General features: G+C 40.5%; 3 protein-coding genes and 2 pseudogenes across 3 annotated transcripts; 4 read left to right on the top strand and 1 right to left on the bottom strand.

Annotated features, from left to right (window-relative positions):
• The first annotated feature begins 2,654 nt into the window (after positions 1 to 2,654).
• LOC128614082 (histone H4) lies at positions 2,655 to 3,892 on the top strand. Its single transcript, XM_053635375.1, has one exon. It carries the CDS (start codon positions 3,449 to 3,451, stop codon positions 3,758 to 3,760), a length of 312 nt encoding a protein of 103 aa, XP_053491350.1. The 5' UTR covers positions 2,655 to 3,448; the 3' UTR covers positions 3,761 to 3,892.
• A 910-nt stretch (positions 3,893 to 4,802) lies between these two features.
• Positions 4,803 to 5,177, top strand: LOC128614079 (histone H2B-like). Its single transcript, XM_053635370.1, has one exon. It carries the CDS (start codon positions 4,803 to 4,805, stop codon positions 5,175 to 5,177), a length of 375 nt encoding a protein of 124 aa, XP_053491345.1.
• An 18-nt stretch (positions 5,178 to 5,195) lies between these two features.
• On the bottom strand, positions 5,196 to 11,410 carry LOC128614081 (general transcription factor II-I repeat domain-containing protein 2-like). Its single transcript, XM_053635372.1, has 3 exons — positions 11,359 to 11,410; positions 6,107 to 6,398; positions 5,196 to 5,460 (listed from the first exon to the last, which is right to left on the bottom strand). Exons 2-3 carry the CDS (start codon positions 6,358 to 6,360, stop codon positions 5,388 to 5,390), a joined length of 327 nt encoding a protein of 108 aa, XP_053491347.1. The 5' UTR covers positions 6,361 to 6,398; positions 11,359 to 11,410; the 3' UTR covers positions 5,196 to 5,387.
• LOC128614067 (histone H1-like) lies at positions 8,405 to 9,241 on the top strand (annotated as a pseudogene).
• LOC128614073 (histone H2A-like) lies at positions 9,535 to 10,059 on the top strand (annotated as a pseudogene).
• Positions 11,411 to 27,135: the final 15,725 nt, after the last annotated feature.

Genomic DNA, 27,135 nt, shown 5'->3' with positions numbered 1-27,135 from the left:
CATGATGAATTCAGTTGAACCGTGAAAGGATTCTGGAGTTCTGATGTATTTACAGCATTGTAATTTCTCTGTTAATTTTAGTTATCATATTTTATAATGATAAAAGGGGGAATGTGAGGGAAATTATTCATTTCTACTTTGTAATAAGTTTGTTCTTGTTCTGTTTCATTCTCATGTGAGGATAACGACTCAGAAGGCCATGTGATGTCACTGAGATCAGTACAGAATGTTTATCTGCTTACAGAGACACAAACATGTTCTTCTGTTCTAGACTCGTCTAAACATCTTCTAAGATCCTGAAACAAAGCCTGTTTGAACTGCCTCAAACTGCTTCTTATCGGTACACAGAATGATGTCATGCTCTGAGTTTCATATATATAGTAGTGGTTTAGTACAAGCGCTTCAGAGCGCTCTCATTAAGAGCGCTCTATTCTATTCTGCTTTATTCTATCCTGTATTAACCATCTTTCTGTAATAAACCTTTTTACCTTCAGAGGACGAGTCTGCGAGTGTTGTCTAATTTCCACGACAGGTCAGAGGTCACATCAAGTACTCGGCGCAAACCTGTTAAATCTGTTAAGCGTTTATTTTAGAAACAAGCTTTTATACACATAATCAGAAGCTGTGTAACTATGAAACAGTGTGACTTCCTGTTACACAACCATCACAGATGTGTGTGTGTGTGTGTGTGTGTGTGTGTGTGTTTGTGTGTGTGTGTAAAATCTCAGTGTGTCTCATCGGTGAGGAGGTCGGACCTCTTTCTCCTGGCTCCTCCCTCTGACCCGTCCTTCTCTGGGCTTCTGGGTCCGGGACTCGAACACACACACATTCCGAGTTTTAAATGAAAGTTTTTAAGTTTAAATGAAATCACAACGCATTCGTATTGTCTGCATTTTACACTCACTCAGGAACGTCAGCACATTTCCACATCATTTCACAAAATACACTGACAAATCTAAAGAAATTATTTTTATTTTATTTATTTTTTTAAATACACTCCGACTTCTTCCCCCTTACATTTTGTCCAAAATCGAATGCCTCTCAGTTGACATTTTATGCAATATATGCACTTGTCACAGGTGTAATCAGTGTTTTTACTATAAATAATTCAGTGAAACAATGCTGTGATCAGTTTTTGGGTCAAAAAAAAACAAAAAGCCCGAATTAAACTATAGTCCTAAGTTAATAATATATATTCTGGTGTGTGTGTGTGTGTGTGTGTGTGTGTGTGTGTGTGTGTGTGTGTGTGTGTGTGTTGGGTTCTTTTCTGTTTTGTACAAACAGTTGTGTAATGTTATACTGTGAAGTTTATATTTGTTACACTCAGTTTGTGGACTTTATTTTAAATAAACAAAAACAAATGGTACTGATAGTTCGCTCCACCCCATCCGATTAATCAAAAAAATAATTGGCCAACTATCGATTATGAAAATAATCGTTAGTTGCAGCCCTAATAATAATAATAATAATAATAATAATAATAATAATAATAATAATAATAATAATAATAATAATGCTGTTAAACAGTTCAGAAGCTCTGTGTATTGTCCTTGATACGTGAAAACTAGACAATGCACAGTAATAACACTGATGAGCTGCGTTATTATTATTATTATTCTACAAGAAATAAGCTCATAGCAACACTGATGAAATACACATACCGTACAAAAAAAACACACACACAAATAGAGAATGTGTTTAGCATTTTTTACATCTGTACATAATTTAGTTTAGCAGCTGTTTTAGAATTAAAAATGTTATGTATAAGTCTACATAATGAGTCTTTATTGGTCACATATGCAGTAGAGCACAGTGAAATTGTTTTCTTCACATACCCCAACATGTCAGGAAGCTGGGGTCAGAGCACAGGGTCATGATATGGTGACCTGACCTTCTGATCAGTAAACCAGAGCCTTAACCACTAAGCCACCTCTGCCCCAGTGGTGAGAGAGACATGAATTTTCATAGCATCTAATACTTCTTACCCCACTATTTGCTAAGTACTACAAATATAGACTTCTAAACACCGCCATTAAAAGCTTAATAACAGAATACTGCAATTTTTGGGAAATTGCCGTTCCCGAGTTTGGCCACACGAGGGCAGTCATGTTCCATCCAGCACAACACACGACGCCGCCTAAAACAGAAGGTAGGTTGTAGGTGTTTTACTACTACTACTACTACTTCTAATAATGACCTAAATCGAAGTAATTAAATACGTAATGAAAATTGTTGTATATATAGCTGACCTCATTTTTCTACACAGTGAGTTAAAGGTGCACAACTATCAGAATCCCAGTTCATAATTGTGTTTGATTGGCCAAGTAGATTAAAGTGTGCGAGGAATCCAACTCTTTTTGAGCTTATTGGACAGTACACATTGCTGTAATTATCTCATTGGAACTACTTAACTGCTCATAGTTTATTTGATGAATGCAACTGCTGCGACATATTTTGCCAATCTTAAACTCAGCTGTCATTCTGGAGGCGCAGTTTTGGTTGATGCATGACATTTAGGTTCAAACACAGTGCGTACATTGACTGTAACACAGATAGTGAAAATGGAAATGGGAAAAGAGAAGGCCAGTGATTAGACAGTGCGAAGGCTGACTTTGTATTCCTACTTGTGTGTGATGTGTGTTATGTTAGTTTCTCTTGCACAACTGTCGAAGTGCATATGCTTTCCTTGTGAGTGACACTTTTTAAGAATGAGATGAGGGTTTGAGACAATGTAGCTAATTTCGACCTTCGAGAGTCCATTATATCGTGCATTTGCGAGAGCTGATAAAGCAAGGCCTGAGAGTTGTGTTTGCATTCCTTTCTGTGGTGCTTGTAAGTTAGTGAAATACTTGTGTGGTAGAATGTGGGCTGCTTCAAAGTGAACAGACACTGGTGCTGATCCTCTGAATGCTGGGCCTACTAATAAAGGCTTGTGCTGCTATGTGCGACATGTAGTTGCAGTGGACGTAGGACTGTAGTATATACGGGCCTTGAGTCCAAGGACGTGCTCAAAAGGAACGTCTTGTGTTTGAAACAGTAATGTCAATGTTGTACAAACACAGACGGCTTTTTCTAACCTCCTTACTCTGATGAGTGTTTTGGCTGTATGCTTTACTATGTATGTTTTACCCAAAGTTCCTGACTATTGTGTTGTACAACTACTACTACTACTAATGGAACCAAAACATTAGTACTGATAATACTAATAATGTTTTGTATCTGTGTGTGTTTTTAGAGAGAGAGAGAGAGAGAGAATGGGGAAGAAGAAGACGTTAGCAGGTGAAAAGCAGTGCCTAGTGTTTGTTTTAGAAAAAGAGAGCTACTGTGTGACCGTTGGCGTTAGGCCCGCCTCCTCGCCTGTTCTCAACTAGGTCCTGTCGAGTGTGGATAAATAGGTGGGCGCTGCGCGAGAACTTTCATTGAGCGGCTTGACTTTGAGAGCAGCGTTATGTCTGGCAGAGGCAAGGGTGGTAAGGGACTCGGCAAAGGAGGCGCTAAGCGTCACCGCAAGGTGCTTCGCGATAATATCCAAGGGATCACCAAGCCGGCTATTCGCCGTCTGGCTCGCCGTGGTGGTGTAAAGCGTATTTCTGGTCTGATCTATGAAGAGACTCGTGGTGTACTGAAGGTGTTCTTGGAGAACGTGATCCGCGACGCCGTCACCTACACCGAGCATGCCAAGAGAAAGACTGTGACCGCCATGGATGTGGTGTACGCTCTGAAACGCCAGGGACGCACTCTGTACGGCTTCGGTGGTTAAACGCTCTAACACCGAACGACGCGAATACAACGGCTCTTTTAAGAGCCACCCACAGGTCTAGAAAAAGAGCTGTTCCGTGTGGAAAAAAAGGCTTTTTCTTTCGTGAGGCATAAGGCATCAAACGCTGTACAGAAGTAGCATAAGTGGTAGATCTATTTGTATTTTTTTTGTAATAACCTCACTCTCTCTCTCTCTCTCTCTCTCTCTCTATATATATATATATATATATATATATATATGTATGTATGTATGTATATGTGTATGTATATGTATATATATGTATATATGTATATGTATATATATGTATATATGTATATGTATATGTATATATATATGTATATGTATATATATATATATGTATGTGTAGTATTAAATATTGTAACTTGTTTGATTAAAACAATTTAGATGATTTTAGTAGAAACTTCTATATTTCTCTCTCATACACACGCATACATGCATATATAATATAAGAGAGAGAGAGCGAAGGGGGGGGGGTCAAAGTTTTTTTTTTCTTTTGTCGAGCATAAGGTATCAAACGCTCTACACAAGTAGTAAAAGTGATAGATAAGAACTTCTATCTGTGTACATAAAAAGAGACAACTTATTTTTGTTTTTTTGCACACTTTATTTTTTTTATACATTTATATGCACAGTATTAAATATTATAACGTGTTTAAAATGAGTTACAAGACGGTTTTAGTAGAAACTTACTTCCGCATTTCTTTCTCTTTCTCTCTCTCTCTCTCTCTCTCTCTCTCTCTATATATATATATATATATATATATATATATATATAAATTTTTTCAAGCCAATTGTTTTTTCATAGTGCACGTTGCACCGAAAGTACAACGGCGGGAAGGGAAACAATGCGTAGCGGAGGAGGGAGGAGCAGTAGGAGGTGCCATGCAGGAGGAGATATCGAATTTTGGCCAATCAAAAAAAGGTGTCTTGTCTGGACGTCATTAGCATGTGGGTCTGTAAATAGAGCGGGCGCGAGGCGGGCGCCAGTCATTCTCTGTTCGTTTATTCGAGAAGCAGCGTTATGCCAGATCCATCTAAGACCGCGCCCAAGAAGGGATCAAAGAAAGCCGTGACCAAGACGGCCGGCAAAGGAGGCAAGAAGCGCAGAAAGTCCAGGAAGGAGAGCTACGCCATCTACGTATACAAGGTCCTGAAGCAGGTGCACCCTGACACCGGCATCTCATCCAAGGCCATGGGCATCATGAACTCCTTCGTGAATGATATTTTTGAGCGCATCGCGGGTGAGTCTTCTCGTCTGGCTCACTACAACAAGCGCTCCACCATCACCTCCAGGGAGATCCAGACCGCCGTGCGCCTGTTGCTTCCCGGCGAGCTGGCCAAGCACGCCGTGTCCGAGGGTACAAAGGCCGTCACCAAGTATACCAGCTCCAAGTAAAGCGCGTTACCGCCGTCTTCATCAACCCAACGGCTCTTTTAAGAGCCACCCACTTTTCATACAAAGAGCAAGCTCCTCTTTTTCGCTTTTCCTCTCACGCTGTGTGTGTGTGTGTGTGTGTGTGTGTGTGTGTGTGTGTGTGTGTGTGTGAGGGGGAGGGGGACTTCTGAAGCGCTGCACTCCCGCGGATGTTCAGGCTTTTGGGTAATTCTAGCAGTCTGCTAAATGCAGAGATGAGTAAATCTCAACAGGGTTGTAGCACGGTTTCTCGGGGTTGTATAATCTGAGCAATGCATAATGGGACTTTAGCAGCACAAAGTTATTCGTATTAAGATTGTAGCAACAGGAAGTAGTTGAAAATGGTTTTTCTAAATTCTAAATCAGGGGTGCCCAAACTTTTTCCTGTGAAGGGCCAAAAATCAAACTTGATTGAGGGCTGTGGGCCAAAACTAAATGTTGCATTATACCAAACTGTATTATATTAAAATTAAAGTTGCCATGGTTCTCATTTATCATTTCGTAATATTTAGAAATAAATAAATTAATAGAAAATGTTAGTCTGTATCTGCTTCACTAATGCAGTTTTATTTTCAGAGTTCTATAGTTCAATGAAACTTATAGTATAATTAAAACATAGAACCAATCCCATTTATAATACATGTTCAATACCTAATACAACTATTCAAGGTATAAGCAATACAGCCACATGCCTGCAATATCAGTGACCTCTAATGAGACACATGAAGCTGGTCCTTATTTTTCAAACATTTTTCCAAATTGGGATGCAGTGGACTTACTGTCAAAGTCAGGATATTATGGTGGTGAGAGTCAGTTAGTTTGCATCTCAGTTTACACTTGTTTAAGTTCATCAGACTGAAAGTCTGTTCACAGTGGTAGGTACTGCCAAACAGAGACAGCATCACTTGTACCTGTTTGTGGGGACACGTTTGTAGAAATCTGTCAAGGGAAGGGACCTGAACTTGTGTTTGAGTTCTGAATCACACTGAAGCTCAATTGGTTCCATCTGTAGATCATCACTGACTGTGTCCACACTGATGGTGAAGGGTTGAACAAACCACTCAAAGTCAGAAGCATTGTGTCTGAAGTCCTCAAAGCGACTGTCAAACTCCTGGAAAAGGTTGCTGAGAACAGCATCATACTCAGGTACCTTCTCTTTCATCATGCCTGCCTCTCTAAAACAGGGAAAATGGGCTACATTTCCTGGATGTGGAGATGAGAGAGAGGAACAGTGTGAGATGGGGAGTGAAAGAAGAGAGAGGGAGGAAAATAGAATAAATAACTGACAAAACAAGGAAATTAAATCATGATCATTTAAGAGAACTTTGACACAAAATTTATCAGCTTGATTAACAAAAAAACCCAAAGCTGACACCACTGGATATAAATGTTAACTAAATATAAGTATTAATAATAACAATAACTGCACATAAAACTATGGTGAATATTAGCTGCTGAGAGATGTCTTCTGAGCAGCAGTAGTTTTTGTTTGAAGGCTCTGACGTGATAAAAATGCTGGGTGATAATCTGGTCTTTTCCCTGGAGCTGAACATTTAAAACATTGAGCAGCTCTGTGACGTCCACCAGGAAAGCCAGGTCAGAAAACCATTTCTTATCCATGGGCACTTGAATACTACCAATCTTGCTTTCCTGAAAAGCTCTGATCTCATCACGCAGATCAAAAAATCTCCTGAGAACTTTTCTTCTGTTCAGCCATCTAACCTCCTGGTGGTACAACACATCACCATATAGCACATCCATCTCATCCAACAGTACCTTGAACTGCAGGTGAGAGAGAGCGCCTTGGAGCGTATATCATTCACAATTTTGACGACGTCACGCATCACATCCACAAGCCCGATGGATTGGGCACATAGCTGTTCTTGATGTAAAATACAGGAAATCTGATAGCTGGCCCGTGTGGCACTTTCTTGAGCTGATGAAGGATGTAGCAGCGCGCTCTGCTCAGATCGAAGTTTAGCAAGCAGCTCGTTAGCCTTCTGTCTTTTCATGCCTCGCCGCTGTCCTTTGAGAAAGCTGAAGAACGTTTTGTTTCATAATGACGGATTTTGTACTCTTTCAAAACAGCAACTGACTGCTTGCAAACTAGACACACTGCCTTTGAATTGATTTCAGTAAATAAAAAGTCAACTTGCCAAATCTTTTTAAAATTTCCTCTTGTCTGTGTGCCAGTGCCTGGATCTCTCCATTATTACCTGTTTGTTGACTGTCGCAATGCATGCTGGCCTTGAAGTATGCATGTACATTAAATAAAATTCTAATTCTTATTCTCTACATTTAATTTCAATTTACATTTTGTAGCTCAAAAATAAAATAAAAAAATGTTAAATTAGAAATGAAGATCAGCATCAATTAAATTTCCCCTTCCCCAGTTCTCACATATGGCATGGCGGGCCAAATCAAGTCACCACGGGCCAACTTTGGCCAACAGGCCGTAGTTTGGGCATCTCTGTTCTAACTGTTGCAGTAGCACGTAGTCATTTGAACTAATGTCACAGTAGCACCTAGTCATTCGAACTAATGTGACATTAGTACAAAGTCATTCAAAGAATGTTCTAGTAGCACATAGACATTGAAAAGAATGTTCTAGCAGCATGGAAACACACACACACACACACAAGGCTATAGCGGAGCCTATAGTCACGCGCGCTGTGCTTTACACGGCCCCCAACGCGCTCTGCTTCCGATACTACACACACCACTCGACACAAGCTGCAAAGACATCAGGCTCGTTCACAAGGCTCCTCTTCTAACTCGGCAGAACGCACGACACGACGGCCGTGCCTGCTTTTCGCCCGTTTTACACACCACATCGCACCAAATGCGCAGCCCGCCGGCTTGAGTACAACGCGCGCCGCGCCTTTTCATGTGCGCTGCGCGAGACTGTTGCTCTCTAGCCGGCGGGCCGGGCCACGGGAGAAACGAGAAAGCCCGTCCTCGCTCAGCGTGTGCTTCAACGTGTTGAATCTCGTCTTGCGAGTGGGATTTTCACCGAGAAATGCCATGAGAAAAACACATCTGAGCGCGCGCCGCGTCCGTGCATTCATTCAGCGGCGCCCGAGTTGAGTCTACAACGCTCTCATATCTGTTTTTAAGACCAGCCCCCCGGCCGCGCGGGGAGGGAGATCCTGTGTTACACACTAACGTACAGCGTACGACTCGTGTATTCTACGTTAGTTCAAAGAGAGATGGCAGAAATCGCACCCGCTCCCGCCGCCGCGCCGGCCAAAGCGCCCAAGAAGAAAGCAGCTTCGAGAACAAAAAAAGCCGGCCCTAGCATCGGCGAGCTGATCGTCAAAGCCGTTTCCTCGTCTAAGGAGAGGAGTGGCGTGTCTCTCGCTGCTCTGAAGAAAGCGCTGGCTGCCGGCGGATATGATGTGGAGAAGAACAACTCTCGCGTCAAGATCGCCGTTAAGGGTCTCGTGACTAAAGGCACTCTGGTGCAGACCAAAGGGACCGGCGCGTCTGGCTCTTTCAAGCTGAACAAGAAGCAGACCGAAGCCAAGAAGCCCGTGAAGAAAGCCGCGCCCAAAGCGAAAAAGCCCGCCGCTACTAAGAAGCCCAAGAAGGTAGCAGCCAAGAAACCCGCCGCCGCGGCAAAAAGTCTCCTAAGAAGGCGAAGAAGCCTACAGCCGCCGCAAAGAAAGCCACCAAGAGCCCGAAAGAGGCGAAAAAGCCCGCGACCCCTAAAAAGGCAGCCAAGAGCCCCAAGAAAGCGAAAGCTGTCAAGCCCAAGACCGCAAAGCCTAAAGCGACAAAGCGAGAAGAAGGCAGCACCCAAAAAGAAGTAAAGACGTTTGTGTCTTTCATGCTTTTGTTCCTTAAACGGCTCTTTTAAGAGCCACCCATATTTTCCTTTAAAGAGCGACAATTCATGTTCAGTCAAGCTTTATGGAATCAAAGCAGTACACGTTAGAAACATACAATAGTATGGATACACATATCTGCTACATATGTATACATAACCACAAGCTGATACTGATTTAGTACAGTAGAATAGAATCCTGATCGTGATTCCTTAACGTCATTCCTGATCTCCAAAACGATCACAGAATATGTAGGATAACATATTGATACATAATAAATCAATGTTAATGATAAGAATAAATAAATTCAGTATGTAGTTGTTACTTCGTGCTTTTGTATGAATATTCCCTTCTGTCTGTTTTCATTCGCGCGCTCGCTCTCTCTCTCACATTCACACACACGCACAAAACAGGGTGGGAGGGGTGACGCTGGAATTCGACGGCCTGTTTGTGATTGGCTAATGTGCCACTGCGTTCTTAGCGAATAAGAGAGTGCCGTTTTGTCTATATCACGGAGAGCTCGGGGTGTAACGTTCATTTCGGAGTTGTTGTTAGAACAGATCTGAGCATCAAGATGAGTGGCAGAGGAAAAACCGGCGGAAAGGCTAGAGCTAAGGCCAAGACTCGTTCATCCAGGGCTGGACTTCAGTTCCCCGTGGGACGTGTGCACAGGCTTCTGCGTAAAGGCAACTATGCCGAGCGCGTCGGTGCCGGCGCTCCGGTCTACCTGGCCGCAGTGTTGGAGTATCTGACCGCTGAGATCCTGGAGTTGGCCGGTAACGCCGCCCGTGACAACAAGAAGACCCGTATCATTCCCCGCCACTTGCAGCTCGCCGTGCGTAACGACGAGGAGCTGAACAAACTGCTCGCGGAGTGACCATCGCTCAGGGTGGTGTGCTGCCAAACATTCAGGCTGTGCTTCTGCCTAAAAAGACCGAGAAGGCCGTTAAGACCAAGTAAACTCGTCCACTGCTGCTTTGTCAGTACCCAAAGGCTCTTTTAAGAGCCACCATCTCTGCTTCAAAAGTGCAATTTTACACCCGTTTTCTACTGAAAGTGTGCACTAGAAAGTCAGCACGTTTGAAATGAAAACAGAAGCGTTATACTTTACTATAATTATGTAATTAACGTAAAGTAAGTAATAATAATAATAATAGTGGTAGTTAGCCTGTTGCTTAAATGAAATCTAAGGGGTGAAAGTGCACTTCTAAGACAGCATATTTATAAATAAAAAAGGACTTGGTAATTTTGTAGTCATGATTTGATACCATATTTAAATAATGACTATACAGAACAATAGCAGTTAGCGTGCTGGTTAAATGAAGTCTGAGGAGTGAAAATGGTTTGTGACGGCGTTGTGTGTGTTCCTAATGAACAAAGCATTTGTGTTAGAGAGAGCGCCAATAGAATAGAATTGTGGCGGGCGTCTTGTGTTTCGAACGGTGGCAGAGAAGACGGTCCAATAGTCAAAGGTGACGTAAAACATTCTATCGAATAGCAGACGAGCGCGTTCGAGACGCCCAATCAGCGCAGGGCGGCGTTATGGCTTAAAAAGGCCGCGTTCGAGCGCGCCGTTTATTCTGTTTTTCTATCCGTGAAGTACAGAGCTCGACACTATGGCAAGAACCAAGCAGACCGCCCGTAAATCCACCGTGGCAAAGGCCCAAGGAAGCAGCTCGCCACTAAGGCTGCCCGCAAGAGCGCGCCGGCTACCGGCGGCGTGAAGAAGCCTCACCGTTACAGGCCTGGCACCGTGGCTCTGAGGGAGATCCGCCGTTATCAGAAGTCTACTGAGCTGCTCATCGCAAGCTGCCCTTCCAGCGCCTGGTGAGAGAAATCGCTCAGGACTTCAAAGACCGACTTGCGTTTCCAGAGCTCGGCCGTCATGGCCCTGCAGGGAGGGCGAGCGAGGCATACCTGGTCGGTCTGTTCGAGGACACCAACCTGTGCGCTATCCACGCCAAGAGAGTGAACTATCATGCCCAAGGATTATTTCAGCTGGCCCGCCGTATTCGCGAGAACGCGCTTAAACCACATCTCGTCTAACACCCACAAAGGCTCTTTTAAGAGCCAACTTCATCGTCTCAGAAAACAGCAAACTTTCTTTCTTGGGCAGTTTAAGTATTAGAACGTGGTAGCAGAGGGAGAAGGAACATAATAATAATACTATCGACATTAGAAAAAGGTTGGTTATTTATTTGCATTTTCATGATAAATATAGTCCTTGGAGTATGTTACATAATGTTTGTTTTTATAGATGAGCCGTTAATTGTGGTTATGTCCGAACAATACAATGCACAGTAATGAACTGTGTCTGTAAAATAGCCCAAACCTACCTTCTGTTTCGGGCGGCGTTGTGCTGGATGGAGCTTGACTGCCCCCGTGTGTCCAAACTCGGGAACGGCAGTTTTCTAGAAGCGGATTTCTGGGCAAGAGCTATTACATCATACATACATTTCATCCATCATCCCTTTTGTCCCGTCCATGATAATTGTTTTGTAATTTAATAATTGTAGACATGACCCTTATCTTTGAATCTTCTTCCCTATTTTTGGGATATTCTCTCTCTCTCTCTGTGTCTATATATATATATATATATATATATATATTATATATATATATAATGTATGTGCACTGTAACTAATATTATTTAATGTGTTTTGTTTAAAACGAGTTAGAAGACGTTTTAGTAGAAACATACTTCTATATTTCTCTCTCTCATACACACACATTATATATAATATATATATATATATATATATATATATATATATATATATATATATATATAATATATATATATATACAGTATCTCACAAAAGTGAGTACAACCCCCTCGCATTTTTGGAAATATTTGATTATACCTTTTCATGTGACAACACTGAAGAAATGACCACTTTGCTACAGTGTAAAGTTAGTGAGTGTACAGCTTGTGAGCTCTTGAATAACTGTTCTTTTATTACTGTGACACTGTCTAAATGTACATTTTGGACTCTCAAAAAGATGGCACCCATTCATGTGCATTCTATTGACTTACAGAACTCGAATTTCCTTTTGAAAATTCTTTGTGTTCAGATGAAGAAAGAAAGTCACATAAGAACTTTCTTTTTTGGTTGAAATATTCCTTTGATGAAGTTGTCCTGTTGCAGTAATACATAAAGAATGATACGAACTGGCGTTATTTTGGCACATATTGAATTAAGGTTTGTTGTGTTTCCTAGTTATGATTATAGCACATTTTTCATCACAATGTCTGAATGTGTCAAGGACCACATTCAGGGATTTCGTCATTTGCACATCGTAATTGGTGTATTTTGTATTTTTAATCTAGTTTTTATCGTTGCTGGGTTTTTTTTCTAGTCATCCACCAGTATTGAAGGCCATCTCAGTGCCAGGGAGGGCCTCCAGCCGTCTCTACTGGCATTAGGAAGGATCAAGGGCAGGACTGACAAATTCTACGTGGTAGTGGATAAGCACCTCATCCCTTGCACAGGAAACCAGCTCCTTGAGTGCGATAGATGAACTCTTCAAAGTCCACTATGTGTTCAACCTGTCATATGGAGGAAGCCCTTGTCAACATCTTTACCTTCCTGCAGACTACGATCTACAAACATTGATGTTGGTATTACCAGTGAGTCTCCCAGAGTAAAGGAATTGCGTGCAAAGCTTTTGAACTAGGTTAAATGTTAGTGTTTCTGTTGTCAAAGTCTGCATGCCAAAGCCACGAGAGTCACGCACAGTTTCTATCCTTCGTTAAAGTTTAAGTTATTATGTGCGCAGCGTGGCTGTAGCCGACAGTTTTTGTGGACAAACTTTTCACAGAACATTTCTCAGAGCATCACCATGCATTTAAAGTACATATATGTGACTTGGGTGAACTTGAAGTTATTTAAGTTAAGTTAAGTTATTATGTGCTCAGCGTGGCTGTAGCCGACAGTATGTGACTTGGGTGAACTTGTAAAAGCCCGGAGTTTGAAGTTCTACATGCCTTTTGATCTACAGGGGTCCAAATGGGTCAGATGAATATATTCACTATGAGGTGAATATATTGCACCTCAATTCATGCTGGTTTGGTTAACATCTAAGATACTGTGTTGAAAATAAAAGTTCAACCTTATACAGCAACTGATGTGTTAGCTGTTCTTTTATTGACGAGTACACACATTTTAAAGGGTCTGCATTTTTAGGCAGACAGGGTGTAGATCACATTTAATTACACTAGTGTTGAAAATAACTCCATTAGGTTGAGCTATTGACACATTTACTGTAGATCAACACTTTCTTAGTGTAAATGGAGCCTGTGAGGAGTAAAAAAAACTACACCAATGGTGCTAACAGTGAACACTTACAGTGCTTGTTCAACACTATGAGAGTGTAGAAAAAAAAACAATACTGAAAGTGTAAATTGAACTCTATTTAGTGTGGACCTATATAAACTCTTGATAAGTGTTAATTTTAACACTGTGAGTGTAAAAATAACACTTTAAAATTTGCTGTGTACAATCAGAAATGATTGGGAAAAGGGTAAAGGTGGAGGGGTAGCAACTTTTGTAAGAAATGATGTGAGATATAATCTAATCAATAAAGGGAAAGAACACGAATCTGTGGTAGTCAAAATACGGACAGGAAAAGACAGTATAACGATATTCAACTTTTACAATCCCCGTAATAGACAGAGCACCGATACACCAAATGCAGTATGTGGGTTGACGTGAGGGAAATTAGTACGGTGTGGGGATTTTAACACACACACACACACACAGCACAATACAGGGGAGTAAGAATACAGATATAAATGAATCAGTGATCGAGGAATTTATACACGATAAAAATTTGGTATGTGTTAATGACGGGAAGGACACGTGGTATTGTAGTTCACATAATGCAGAAAGCGCTATCGATCTGACAATAACGTCAACTGAAATTGCAGGAATCAACACCCGGGAGGGTTTAGACCATTCGACAGTAGGTAGCGAGAACGCCAAGGTGGAAGTTAGAGAAAGCCGACCAGCAGATGTTCCAAACGTAGAGCGAAATGAAACGTGTGGGATTAGCGAATAAGGATATAACAGATGTCGAAGAAACGAACGGAAAAGTGACCACGGCCATTATACGACCAGATGAAGAAACAATGCCAAAAAAGATAGGAAGTAAACGAAGAAAGAGCGTGCCACGGTGGGATGAGAGCTGTACTGTAGCAATTAAAAAGAGAAATAAAGCTTTTAGGAAACTCGAAGCTCACCGTACACTGGAAACTTTGATTAACTATAAAATGGCGCAAGCAGTAGGTAAGAAAACAATCAGATCAGCCAAACGTGTATATTGGAGACAATTCTGTAGTAAAATTGGAAGAGAAACCCAGCTATCGGACATATGGAGAACAATTAGGAAAATGAGTGGAATAAGAAACAGTGTGTAAATACCAGTGTTAAATAGCAACAATAAAAATGCAATCAGCAATGCAGAAAAAAACAGAACTTTTGGTAAAAACCTTTGTGAAGCTCCACAGTACTGAAAACCTATCCTCAACAGCCAAGCAGTGTAGAGATCAGACACTTGCCCAAAATCCAGGGATAGTAGAAAGAAGGACTTGCCATTTACTCTATTTGAGTTCAAAAGAGTTATATCAAATGCACGGCAAACGACATCAGGGAAGTACAGTACATGCTATAGCATGTTAGGCCACATGAGAGACATCACGCTTGATGTATTATTAAGACTGTTCAATATGGTATGGAATACAGGAAAAATGCCACTAACACGGAAACGGTTCCAATACTCAAACCCGGCAAATACAGTCAGATCCGTCAAGTTACAGACCACAGTGTTAACGTCACAGGGAAAACTACAGAGAGGATGATAAACAGATAGATTAGATCACTATATAGAAAGTAAAGTTCTTCTCTCACCGTATCAGTCAGGATTTCGTAAAGGGAGGGGGAGAATGGTAGAATCCATTTTATGCCTAGAGCCAGAAGTTAGGAAAGCTCGAACTAACAAAGAAAGTGTCATCTCTGTATTTTTCAATGTCGAAAAGATGTACGATACCCTTGGGAAGGATGGACTTCTTATTAAAATTGACGAATTAGGAATAAACGGAAAGATATATATATAATTGGGTATTAGACTTCCTGAACAGAAGGCCAATAGAAGTTAGAGTAGGTGCAGAGTACTCAAATAGGTATGCAGTGGAAAATTTTACCCCACAAGGCAGTGTATGTAGCCCAATACTGTTTAATATTATGATTAAAGACATTTGATCAGGTCGGAGAAAAATATAGGTAAGTCGCTTTATGCAGCTGACGAGGTTAGGGGTCGGGATATAGAATATGTAAGAAAGAAAATGCAACAAGCAATAGGGAAAGTAGAACAGTGGGCAAATGAATAGGGTTTTAAACTATCAATTTCAAAATCACAAGGTATATGTTTTTCTAAACGTCATAAAACAGCACCACTGAAACTGTACAGGCAAGATCTTGAACAGGTCAAGGCTGTGAGATTTTTAGGAGAGCTTTTTGATGAGAAGTTACCTGGTGTCAGCATATTGATAAAATTCAGAACAAATGTAAAAAGATGAATAATGTTCTGAGACCGGGGAGCAAGTAGGGCATCGCTCATAAATATCTATCAGGCTCTTACAAGAGTTGTCTTTGATTACGGTCGCCTAATGTATCTTAAAAATCTTAAAAAGCTTGACGTGGAACAGGCGCAAGAACTCTGGATCTGTACTAGAGCATTTAAATCATCACCAGTGACTGCGTTACAGGTCGAGACAGGAGAGATGCTGTGATTTATATTGGATAAATCTATGAGGGCATAGCAGGGTGTACCCCAAGAATGCTCAGAGTTTTATAGGACTAACTTCTTTAAGAGTTTGGGATGGGTAAGAAATGTAAAGGCACAAAATGCAGGCCTCAGCCAGCTACAAGAAAGCCCCATTGAGGTGAACTGTACCACCCTGGAAATTCATAAAACCATCTGTAGATACAAGATTACAACAAATATTAAAAGAGGAATCTAAAATAGCACCACAGTGGATAATACTTCAAAAATATATGGACCATTATCAGGATAAATGACTTGCATATACAGATGGCTCAAGACTGGCCACACCGGTGTGGCTTTGTTCATTCCTCGTGAAGTAGCAGTCAAAAAATGAGCGACCGATCATTTATCAGTACACCGTAGAACTATCAGGAGTCCTATTGTCACTGCAGCGGTCGGAAAAAAATAATCAGAACTAAAGATGTCGCTATAGCTTCTGACAGTCTATCTGCACTATCAAATATACAGTCTGGGAAAACATCATGTAGACAAGACATTGGTTAACAAATATTTTATCTGCTCCTCATACTCCATGGTAGGGAGCTGAATGTTTCCTTCTTTTGGGTTCCTGCACATGTAGGGGTGGAAGAAAATGAAACTGTGGATGTACTGGCAAAAAGATTGATAAAGCATGAAACAGTTGATATACAAGTACCATTAAGTAGAGCAGATGTTAAAACCATTATAAAGGGACACATAAAATACGGCAGGAATACCGGGACATATGTATGAGGCAAAGCAGGAACCCAAAGGAAGAGATGATAATTATGTGTCTTAGAATAGTTCATGCTGGCTTAAATCTAACGTTACACAGAATAGGAAAACACCCCACTGGACTCTGCACACACTGCAATACACAAGAGACGGTAAAACACATTCTGTTAGACTGCAAAAGATATCAGGAGGAGAGAACTGAGCTAGAGATGTGAATTGGAATGCAAAACATGACACTAAAGAACTTGCTGGGGAAAAAACATCTGGGAAAATGCACTGTCCCCTAATAAACTATCTAAAAATACTGGGATAAGTGAAAGACTGTAGTAATTTAGTATGAACATCTAGTATTCAGGAACTCAGGACTCAGAACTCAGGTGCAGGTTTTCATTCTGACCAAGCAGAAGCCACACCCGAGTCTATTGAAAGTCAAGATCGACCGATTAAACAGGTGGAGTCGGGTGTGACTCCTGCTCAGTTTGTGGATTAGATCGGACAAAACCGATTGAGCTTAGGCTAGCAAATCAGTCTTAATGAAGTTTTCATAAGGTTCAAGCCTTAATGACCTATCAGCACAATAGTTAAAATCAGATATTGGGGGAAAATTATTAGTTCTCAAAGCATATAGTTAAAAGAAATAAAAGCAAAGGCTCAAAACTGTTTGTCCAAAAAAAGTTTGTTGCATCACAAATTCAGTAGTTTGGAGAAAATGGGAGAGCTTGTGGCAGATACTGCAAATGTTTGTAGGCTTTAGAAAAAAGCAACATAAGTGCAGGAGTCAAACCCCCATTTCATAAGAACAAGCTAAAATCCCACACATTAATCATATAGACTAAATTTTAGCTTCAGAGTAAAGAGGATAAAGCAGTTTCAAAGGAGAAGTTTACACAACAGTCACATTCATAGAGAAACAAGCTATTCTTCGACTGGAGCAAACTTTGCATGGTAGCTATCATTCATTAACACGGCTAGCATGCTAGAAATCACATGTGCTCACTTTCATTCAAACTGAAAGTATATGAATAGATGGTGAAGAGTAAATAAATTTAAAGTCTAGATAAAAAGAACAAATGCTGAATAAAAGTTGACTAGGTGGGTGGGAAACAGTCAGTAGGAAAGTAGGAAGAGCTGAACAGAGCAGCAAAGACAAGAGTAAGACATTGTTAGTTGTAGGGGAGAAAGCATGTCCAACAAGAAAATGTGATTATAGGTGTAGGTCAGAAGACTCCCTCTGTCTTTGCCAGCGTCCGGGCTTCGCCACTCGGGCTGGCGCTCCTCGTACGCGGCGCGGCGCTCTGCTCTTGTAGTCCCGGGCCAAACAGGTGCGCCTAGTTAGCACCAGCCAGCCCATCCTCCTCTTTAGCTCGGTCCGATTCCTCCCTGACCCTAATGAGCACAGTCACCCTAATGCCCTTTATCCCAGCTCCGTTATTGCCTTGTGTGTGTGTGTGTGTGTTGTATTCCATGCTGCTAGAACATTCTTTTGAATGACTTTGTGCTGCTGGAACACTGTTTTGAATGACTACATGCTACTACAAAAGTATTTAGAATTTTTATGTGCTTCTAGAACCTTAGTTCGAATTTCTACATGCTACTAGAATACCATTTTCAGTTACTTCCTGTTGCTACAATCTTAATACGAATAACTTTGTGCTGCTAAAGCCCCATTTTGCATTGCTCAGATTATACAACCCCGAGAAACCGTGCTACAACCCTGTTGAGATTTACTCATCTCTGCATTTAGCAGACTGCTAGAATTACCCAAAAGCCTGAACATTCGTGGGAGAGCAGCGCTCAGGCCTTGCTTTATCAGCTCTCGCAAATGCACGATATAATGGACTCTCGAAGGTCGAAATTAGCTACATTGTCTCAAACCCTCATCTCATTCTTAAAAAGTGTCACTCACAAGGAAAGCATATGCACTTCGACAGTTGTGCAAGAGAAACTAACATAACACACATCACACACAAGTAGGAAAACAAAGTCAGCCTTCGCACTGTCTAATCACTGGCCTTCTCTTTTCCCATTTCCATTTTCACTATCTGTGTTACAGTCAATGTACGCACTGTGTTTGAACCTAAATGTCATGCATCAACCAAAACTGTGCCTCCAGAATGACAGCTGAGCTTAAGATTGGCAAAATATGTCGCAGCAGTTGCATTCGTCAAATAAACTATGAGCAATTAAGTAGTGCCAATGGGATAGTTACAGCATTGTGTAATGTCCAATAAGCTCAAAAAGAGTCGGATTCCTCGCACACTTTAATCTACTTGGCCAATCAAATACAATTATGAACTGGGATTCTGATAGTTGTGCACCTTTAACTCACTGTGTAGAAAAATGAGGTCAGCTATATAGACAATTTTCATTACGTATTTAATTACTTCGATTGAGGTCATTATTAGAAGTAGTAGTAGTAATAGTAAAATACCTACAACCTACCTTCTGTTTTAGGCGGCGTCGTGTGTCGTGCTGGATGGAACATGACTGCCCTCGTGTGGCCAAACTCGGGAACGGCAATTTCCCAAAAATTGCAGTATTCTGTTATTAAGCTTTTAAGGGCGGTGTTTAGAAGTCTATATTTGTAGTACTTAGCAAATAGTGGGGTAAGAAGTATTAGATGCTATGAAAATTCATGTCTCTTTCACCACTGGGGCAGAGGTGGCTTAGTGGTTAAGGCTCTGGTTTACTGATCAGAAGGTCAGGTCACCATATCATGACCCTGTGCTCTGACCCCAGCTTCCTGACATGTTGGGGTATGTGAAGAAAACAATTTCACTGTGCTCTATTGAATATGTGACCAATAAAGATTTATACATGACATTTTTAATTCTAAAACAGCTGCTAAACTATGTGCAGACTAAATTATGTGCAGATGTAAAAAATGCTAAACACATTCTCTATTTGTGTGTGTGGTTTTTTTGTACTGTATGTGTATTTCATCAGTGTTGCTATGAGCTTATTTCTCGTAGAATAATAATAATAATAATAATAATAAGCTCATCAGTGTTATTACTGTGCATTGTCTAGTTTTCACGTATCAAGGACAATACACGGAGCTTCTGAACTGTTTAACAGTATTATTATTATTATTATTATTATTATTATTATTATTAGGGATGCAACTAACGATTATTTTCATAATCAATTAGTTGGCCAATAATTTTTTTGATTAATCGGATGGGGTGGAGCGAACTTTCAGTACCATTTGTTTTTGTTTATTTAAAATAAAGTCCACAGACTGAGTGTAACAAATATAAACTTCACAGTAAAACATTACACAACTGTTTGTACAAAACAGAAAAGAACCCAACACACACACACACACACACACACACACACACACACACACCAGAATATATATTATTAATTTAGGACTATAGTTTAATTCGGTGCTTTTTGGGTTTTTTTGACCCAAAAACTGATCACAGCATTGTTTCACTGAATTATTTATAGTAAAAACACTGATTACACCTGTGACAAGTGCATATATTGCATAAAATGTCAACTGAGAGGCATTCGACTTTGGACAAGATGTAAGGGGGAAGAAGTCGGAGTGTATTTAAAAAAATAAATAAAATAAAAATAATTTCTTTAGATTTGTCAGTGTATTTTGTGAAATGATGTGGAATTGTGCTGACGTTCCTGAGTGAGTGTAAAATGCAGACAATACGAATGCGTTGTGATTTCAATTAAACTTAAAAACTTTCATTTAAAACTCGGAATGTGTGTGTGTTCGAGTCCCGGACCCAGAAGCCCAGAGAAGGACGGATCAGAGGGAGGAGCCAGGAGAAAGAGGTCCGACCTCCTCACCGATGAGACACACTGAGATTTTACACACACACACACAGACACACGCACACGCACACACACACACGCACACACACTCACACACACACACATCTGTGATGGTTGTGTAACAGGAAGTCACACTGTTTCATAGTTACACAGCTTCTGATTATGTGTATAAAAGCTTGTTTCTAAAATAAACGCTTAACAGATTTAACAGGTTTGCGCCGAGTACTTGATGTGACCTCTGACCTATCGTGGAAATTAGACAACATTCGCAGACTCGTCCTCTGAAGGTAAAAAGGTTTATTACAGAAAGATGGTTAATACAGGATAGAATAAAGCAGAATAGAATAGAGCGCTCTTAATGAGAGCGCTCTGAAGTGCTTGTACTAAACCACTACTATATATATGAAACTCAGAGCATGACATCATTCTGTGTACCGATAAGAAGCAGTTTGAGGCAGTTCAAACAGGCTTTGTTTCAGGATCTTAGAAGATGTTTAGACGAGCCTAGAACAGAAGAACATGTTTGTGTCTCTGTAAGCAGATAAACATTCTGTACTGATCTCAGTGACATCACATGGCCTTCTGAGTCGTTATCCTCACATGAGAATGAAACAGAACAAGAACAAACTTATTACAAAGTAGAAATGAATAATTTCCCTCACATTCCCCCTTTTATCATTATAAAATATAACTAAAATTAACAGAGAAATTACAATGCTGTAAATACATCAGAACTTCAGACTCCTTTCACGGTTCAACTGAATTCATCAGGAAACAGACATAATGAAGGCGCTAAGGCTGTTTTTGCTGATATAAAGTATCCTGTCGTCAAGCAAGCTCATTTCAGGGTGAAATGAGAATCGTCCTGGTCAAAGGAAAATTTACAATAGGTGTGAAATGGAGGTCAATGGGTCGTCATAGTTAGTGTCACTGGCAGAATCTGATTCCCAGTCAGGTTTAAGATACAAGTCAGGTTGGTCATCATAGGGATCGTAATCAGTCTTTGTCAACATCAGCGTTTGGTCATTAGTAGGGATGCACCGAAATGAAAATCCTTGGCCGAAGCCAAAACCGAATATGATGAAAAACTTGGCCGAAGGCCAAACCGAACACGTTTTTTTCCATTTATTTTGCAATTTTTTTCACCATTGCATAAATTAAATAGTCAAAATGTGCTTTTTACTATTTTGTCTTTGGCCAATATCCTGGCATACGGGCTTTTAACTACTAATTGTCGTCCAATCTGCAGCAATAGTCTACTAGAGAACTTCATGGGCTCATGTGGGATCTAAAGAAATCACGTCGCCTTAGGCACTTAGTCCCGTCACCACGATCAGCTAAATACCAAATTTGGGTGAAAGTGTGTGCGTCATGCACTCTTTCTGCTGCAATGATGTGATTGGTGTGATTGATCATTAGGTCTTCCACACAATAATCTTTCCAGCTTAAGGGTCTAGCCCCGGACCCGCAGTGTTGTTGGGAACGGTCCCAGTGATGAGTTTATTTCTATGACAGGACTTACTAACAGATAAACATTGGCCCCCAGAGCAAGGTCATCTTTGTATGGCTAGTATCTGAATTGTATAAACATATAAAGTAGGGCTGCAACTAACGATTATTTTCATAATCAATTAGTAGTTATTTTTTCGGATTAATCGGATGCGGAGCCAAACTTTCAGTACCCCTTTTGTAGTTTATTTAAAATAATATCCACAAACTGAGTGTTACAAATATAAACTTCAGACTAAAACTAAACTGTTAGTCCAATTATATAAGACTGAAAAGAATTTCATTATAAATATGTATTATAAATAAAACATACATAATATAAACTAAAATAAATAAATAAATAAAATATATAATAAATTTAAATATTTAATAAAATAAATAACATATATAATATAAACTAAAGTAAATAAATATATATATATATACATACATATATATATATATATATATATATATATATATATATATATATAAATAATTACACATGCATACATTTAAATATTTAATAAAATAAATAAAACATAATAAACAAATAATATAAGTATTTATGAATTATTTTTTATGGATGCACAAAAAGCACTGAATTAAACCACAGTCCTAAATGAATAATAAAAACTCACTTTCACTGCACCTTGTGGTTTCTGTTCCTCACTGCCTTTAGACATTATTTTACTTGTGTTTACTTTTATTCATAATGTTTTAATTAAACATTACAGATCTTACTGTATGGAGCAACGCGGCCTCGTTACTAACACGTCACTTCCATTATAATAAATGACAGAAGTTACACTGTAAGCGCGCTGATACAACATATAATGACAATAAACTTAATTTAATCTAAACCTTTTAAGCAGCGTGCACCAGTTTCCCCTGCCCCTTACACACAGTGGAGTATTCTGGATATAAACATAAGTTTGTGCTCGTGCAGCACTGTTTGATCTCCGCGGTGTTTAATATAAAATGCCCCCCTGCCTTAGAGGACTTTCTTCCTCAGTCTCGTGACGATTTCGGCTCTGACTGATGGAGACTGAGGTCATGTTGGGAATAAAAGGTAACGTTGATAAACAGTAAGCTGAAGAAAGTCAGTGTCGGTGACTCTGGGTATTAGGCTAAAGCTAGCGGCGTCGCATTATGTCCGTATGACATCATGCGCCGTCGACTAAGAAGCGGCTTATACTTTCCGGTTAGTAAAAAGCGCTAGTGTTCCATTTAAGATGATATTACCTTTCTAAAATCCACACACTAGAACAGGGGTGCACACACTTTTTCAGCAGGCGAGCTACTTATCTAATGACTAAGTCAATTTGATCTACCTACTATAAAAATGCAAGACATATATTTATTTATAAATACATTGACAATTCTTTATGTGTACAATGTATGCTGGTGTACCTTGAATAACTGCATGAACCCATATTGCACAATACAACTGTGTACATTTTTGTCATTAGCCTACCTTACTCTGATGACTTGCACTGAATGGAATCAGTCAGGGATGCATGGTCCAGACAGTAGTTGCTGATAGCCAGCCTCAAGCAAACTTCCAAATGATCATCAGTCATGGTGGAACGGTATGATCTTCACGTGTGAAAAAGCTGACTCACATAAATAAGTGGAGCCGAATAATGCAGTCGAGGAGGTGGCACATTTCCTCATGTTGGGGTACTTTTCCTCTGTGAATAAGTTACAGAACTGTCCATGAGCTCTGGACTTCAGCTCAATGTTGGCTTGTGGTGTCAAAATCTCATCCTCCACTCCAGAAGAGTTCAGGTGAAACAGTGTTGCAATTTTTGATGCGAGTGAAACAACTTCAGCATCTTCCCGAAATGGATCGCACATGAATGTAGCGATTGGCTCGATTAAAGCAAAGTCTTGAAAGCGTTTGTCAAACTCTGACAGACAAATGTCAATCTGCTCTATGTAGCGTGCACTGTCAAGCTGCACACATGACTTCCCTTGCGTCTCCAGCTCTGACACGAGGTTCTGGAAGTTTGCCAAATTATGGCCCTGCAGCTTTGAGGAGAGATGTTGCATTTTTCGTTTGGATGCATTAATTGAGCTGATCATATTGATCACGGTATTTTCTTTTCCTTGCAGCTCTAGATTAAGGTCATTCAACATGTTGGTCAGATCGGTTAAAAATGCCAAATCTAGCAGCCACTGATCGTCATTTAGTTGGTTGTACTCTGCATGTTTAGCTACACGGAAAAACTCCTTTATCTCCGGACAGAGCTCTCGAAATCGTTGCAGGAATTTACCTCGACTAAGCCACCTCACGTCAGTGTGTAATAACAAGTCAGAGTGGTCGCAGTCAGCCTTCTCCAGATGCGCGCGGAATAGCCGTCTTTGAAGAGATCTGGGGCGAATAGAACAGGCGATCTTCGTTGCCACATCCATTATCTCTTCATGTTTAGCATTTTTGAGCATAACGCTTGTTGGTGTATTATGCAGTGGTAACTGAGGAAGTCCGGAAAATCATCGTCCTCCCTGCACTTGGCAATAAATCCATTCAAGCGACCAACCATGGCGGGAGCTCCGTCTGTGGTGATGGACACCAATTTGCACAATGGGAGCTGGGTTTTCTCGATAAAGTTTTTGCAAGACTGAAATATGTCTTCTCCTCGTGTATGTTCTCTCATGGGCAGTACAGTTAACAGCTCCTCTTTCGCAGTCATATCGGTAAACACCATCCGAATAAAAATGCACATCTGGGCTGTGTCACTCACGTCTGTAGACTCGTCCAACTGCAGTGAGAAACACTCGCAATCTGCGATGTCCTTCCAAAGTTGCTGGGTCAAATCCTCGGCCATGACCTCCCTGCGCCGCGTAATTGTGGTTCTTGATAGCTGGAGAGCTTTGATCGAAAACAGTATTTCTGATTTGTTTTTAAAGTCTCGGAACAGCGAGTCAGCTGCTTCAACAAACGCCTCTTTCACCATCTCTCCATCTCGGAAGGACTTCTTGTTCTTAACGATGAGGTGACTCACCCGGGATGACGCTTCGGTGGCTGCCTTCGCTTTTGTAGTTAGCTGTGAGAAAAATGACTGCTGTCCGGACCACTGGGATTTTAGTTCTTTCACCTTTCTCCTTCTCAGCTCGCTTTTTGGAGGTATTTCCCTTTCTTAGGTATAGCGATGGTAGACTGGCAGATGAGGCAAACGCACTTCGAAAATGACATAGTGAAAAAAAGTCCTCCTCCCACTCCATATGGAAATGGTAAGTTTTAGGCTTCTTACTTGGTCCAGCTTCTTTACTCATTTTTAAACCCTTTCTCAAGTTCAAAAGAAATAAACTGGAGGTTAACTGGGCAACTCGCAAGCTTGCTAGAGTTTTGCAGCACTTAGCGCCGTTGTATGTGCATGTGCGGCGATGACTGGCTGCCCTGTATGTCAATCAAGTGACACATTTTATACCGAGGACGGATGATGGGCTGAAGTGATTTTTTTTAACGTCATGCGATCTACCCACACTACCTTTGCGATCGACCGGTAGATCACGATCGACGTATTGTGCACCCCTGCTATAGAACATAGTTCGATTAACAGCACACGTCATTACATTCCCCGCACCACGCCGTCCGACGTCCCTCCAGAATTTCACGTATCGACATACAGTTCATCTTCAATAATGAAGACGGTACCGTATACAGTTTTGGGTGATTTTATTTAAAATTTTTACGAACGCTTCAAAAAAATTTTTTGATTGCACTGTGGCTTAGTGGTTAGCACGTTCACCTCACACCTCCAGGGTCAGGCGTACGATTACCACCGTGGCTCTGTGTGTGTGGAGTTTGCATGTTCTCCCCGTGCTGCGGGGGTTTCCTCCGGGTACTCCGGTTTCCTCCCCCAGTCCAAACACATGCATGGTAGGCTGATTGGCGTGTCTAAAGTGTCCGTAGTGTATAAATGGGTGTGTGAGTGTGTGTGTGATTGTGCCCTGTAATGGACTGGCACCCTGTCCAGGGTGTACCCCTCCTTGTGCCCGATGCTCCCTGGGATAGGCTCCAGGTTCCCTGTGACCCTGAAGAGGATAAGAAGTATAGAAGATGGATGGATGGATGAACGCTTCACGGTTAATTATTTGTCATGCTATACGTGCAAATAGACGATGTACTGAGTGATTACGATTACAATAATTTACGGCTTCAACAACTAATCGATAATAATCAATTACGAAAATCGTCATTATCGATTAGTTGGTCTGCTGACGTCACGGGTGGCGTTTACGTATGACGTCGCTTTCATGAAAACACAGGTGCAAAACAGATAACCCGGCGGTAAAAAAAAGTGTGCGTCCCAAGTCATCTAAGGCATGGGAGCATTTTACATTAAATGCAGCAAAGAAGATGGTAACGTGCATGTTCTTCAAAGTGGAGTTTGTGTGACACGGGAGTACCACAGTGACGCACGAGCACATGAAACGAAAACACGTTGGTGTCACGGACGAAGGTGGAACATCAGCACGGTAAGCAAAAACCTGAGTATATCCACATTATATGAAGATGTGAAATGGTATAGTCTAGTTTAATTCCATGCTATTGTGTAAAAAGCTTTGTTTACTAACTTCGGGACAGTCACACTAGATGTATTTTGTCTCGAGCATCAGGTTGTGCAGCATATTGATGGATTAAAATAGCGCTACCACAGAAACAGGTTAAATTAAACACGGTGTGAACAAAGTCAAGCAGTAAATCTAAAGGCAGGTGATAACAGCAGCAGTAAAAGATTTTTTAGTCACTGTAGTGGTTTTCATCGAATGCTTATGTGTTAGTGTATAATTGTTCCTGTCCTTTTAAACAAGCCTGTTAGCTTGCTGCGTTTCTCTGTGTGTCTGCTACAGTTAACTTTGATCTGTTTTTCAAATGCCATCTACTGCGGCTCTACTATGTTATATACAATAACAGAATGAATTATATATTTGAGATATTTTTGGTTTATATTGTCACATCTGAAGTACAGCATGTCTGTGTAAAAGAAATTTAACAAAAATTGTATTAATTATATATTATTTAGATTTCTTATATTAATCATGGTTGCCATCAGCAATTATCATTATAAACAATGAAAATATTAATTTACATATAAATTGCTTCTTGCATACTCAATTGCTGTTTTTTTATTTATTTAATTATTTCAGAAAGAAACAGCTCTCCATGAGTGAATTTGTTCGGAGGAGAAATCCCCCATGCACTAAAACTAAATTTTTAGCTTTGTTTTTGATTATTTATATTTTGGGTATTATTTAAAGTTTTGCTGCTTAAAACTGGA

The sequence above is a fragment of the Ictalurus furcatus genome, chromosome 10 (genome assembly GCF_023375685.1).
Source record: "Ictalurus furcatus strain D&B chromosome 10, Billie_1.0, whole genome shotgun sequence".
NCBI lineage: Eukaryota > Metazoa > Chordata > Actinopteri > Siluriformes > Ictaluridae > Ictalurus > Ictalurus furcatus.
This window is presented reverse-complemented; position numbering and strand designations above follow the sequence as displayed.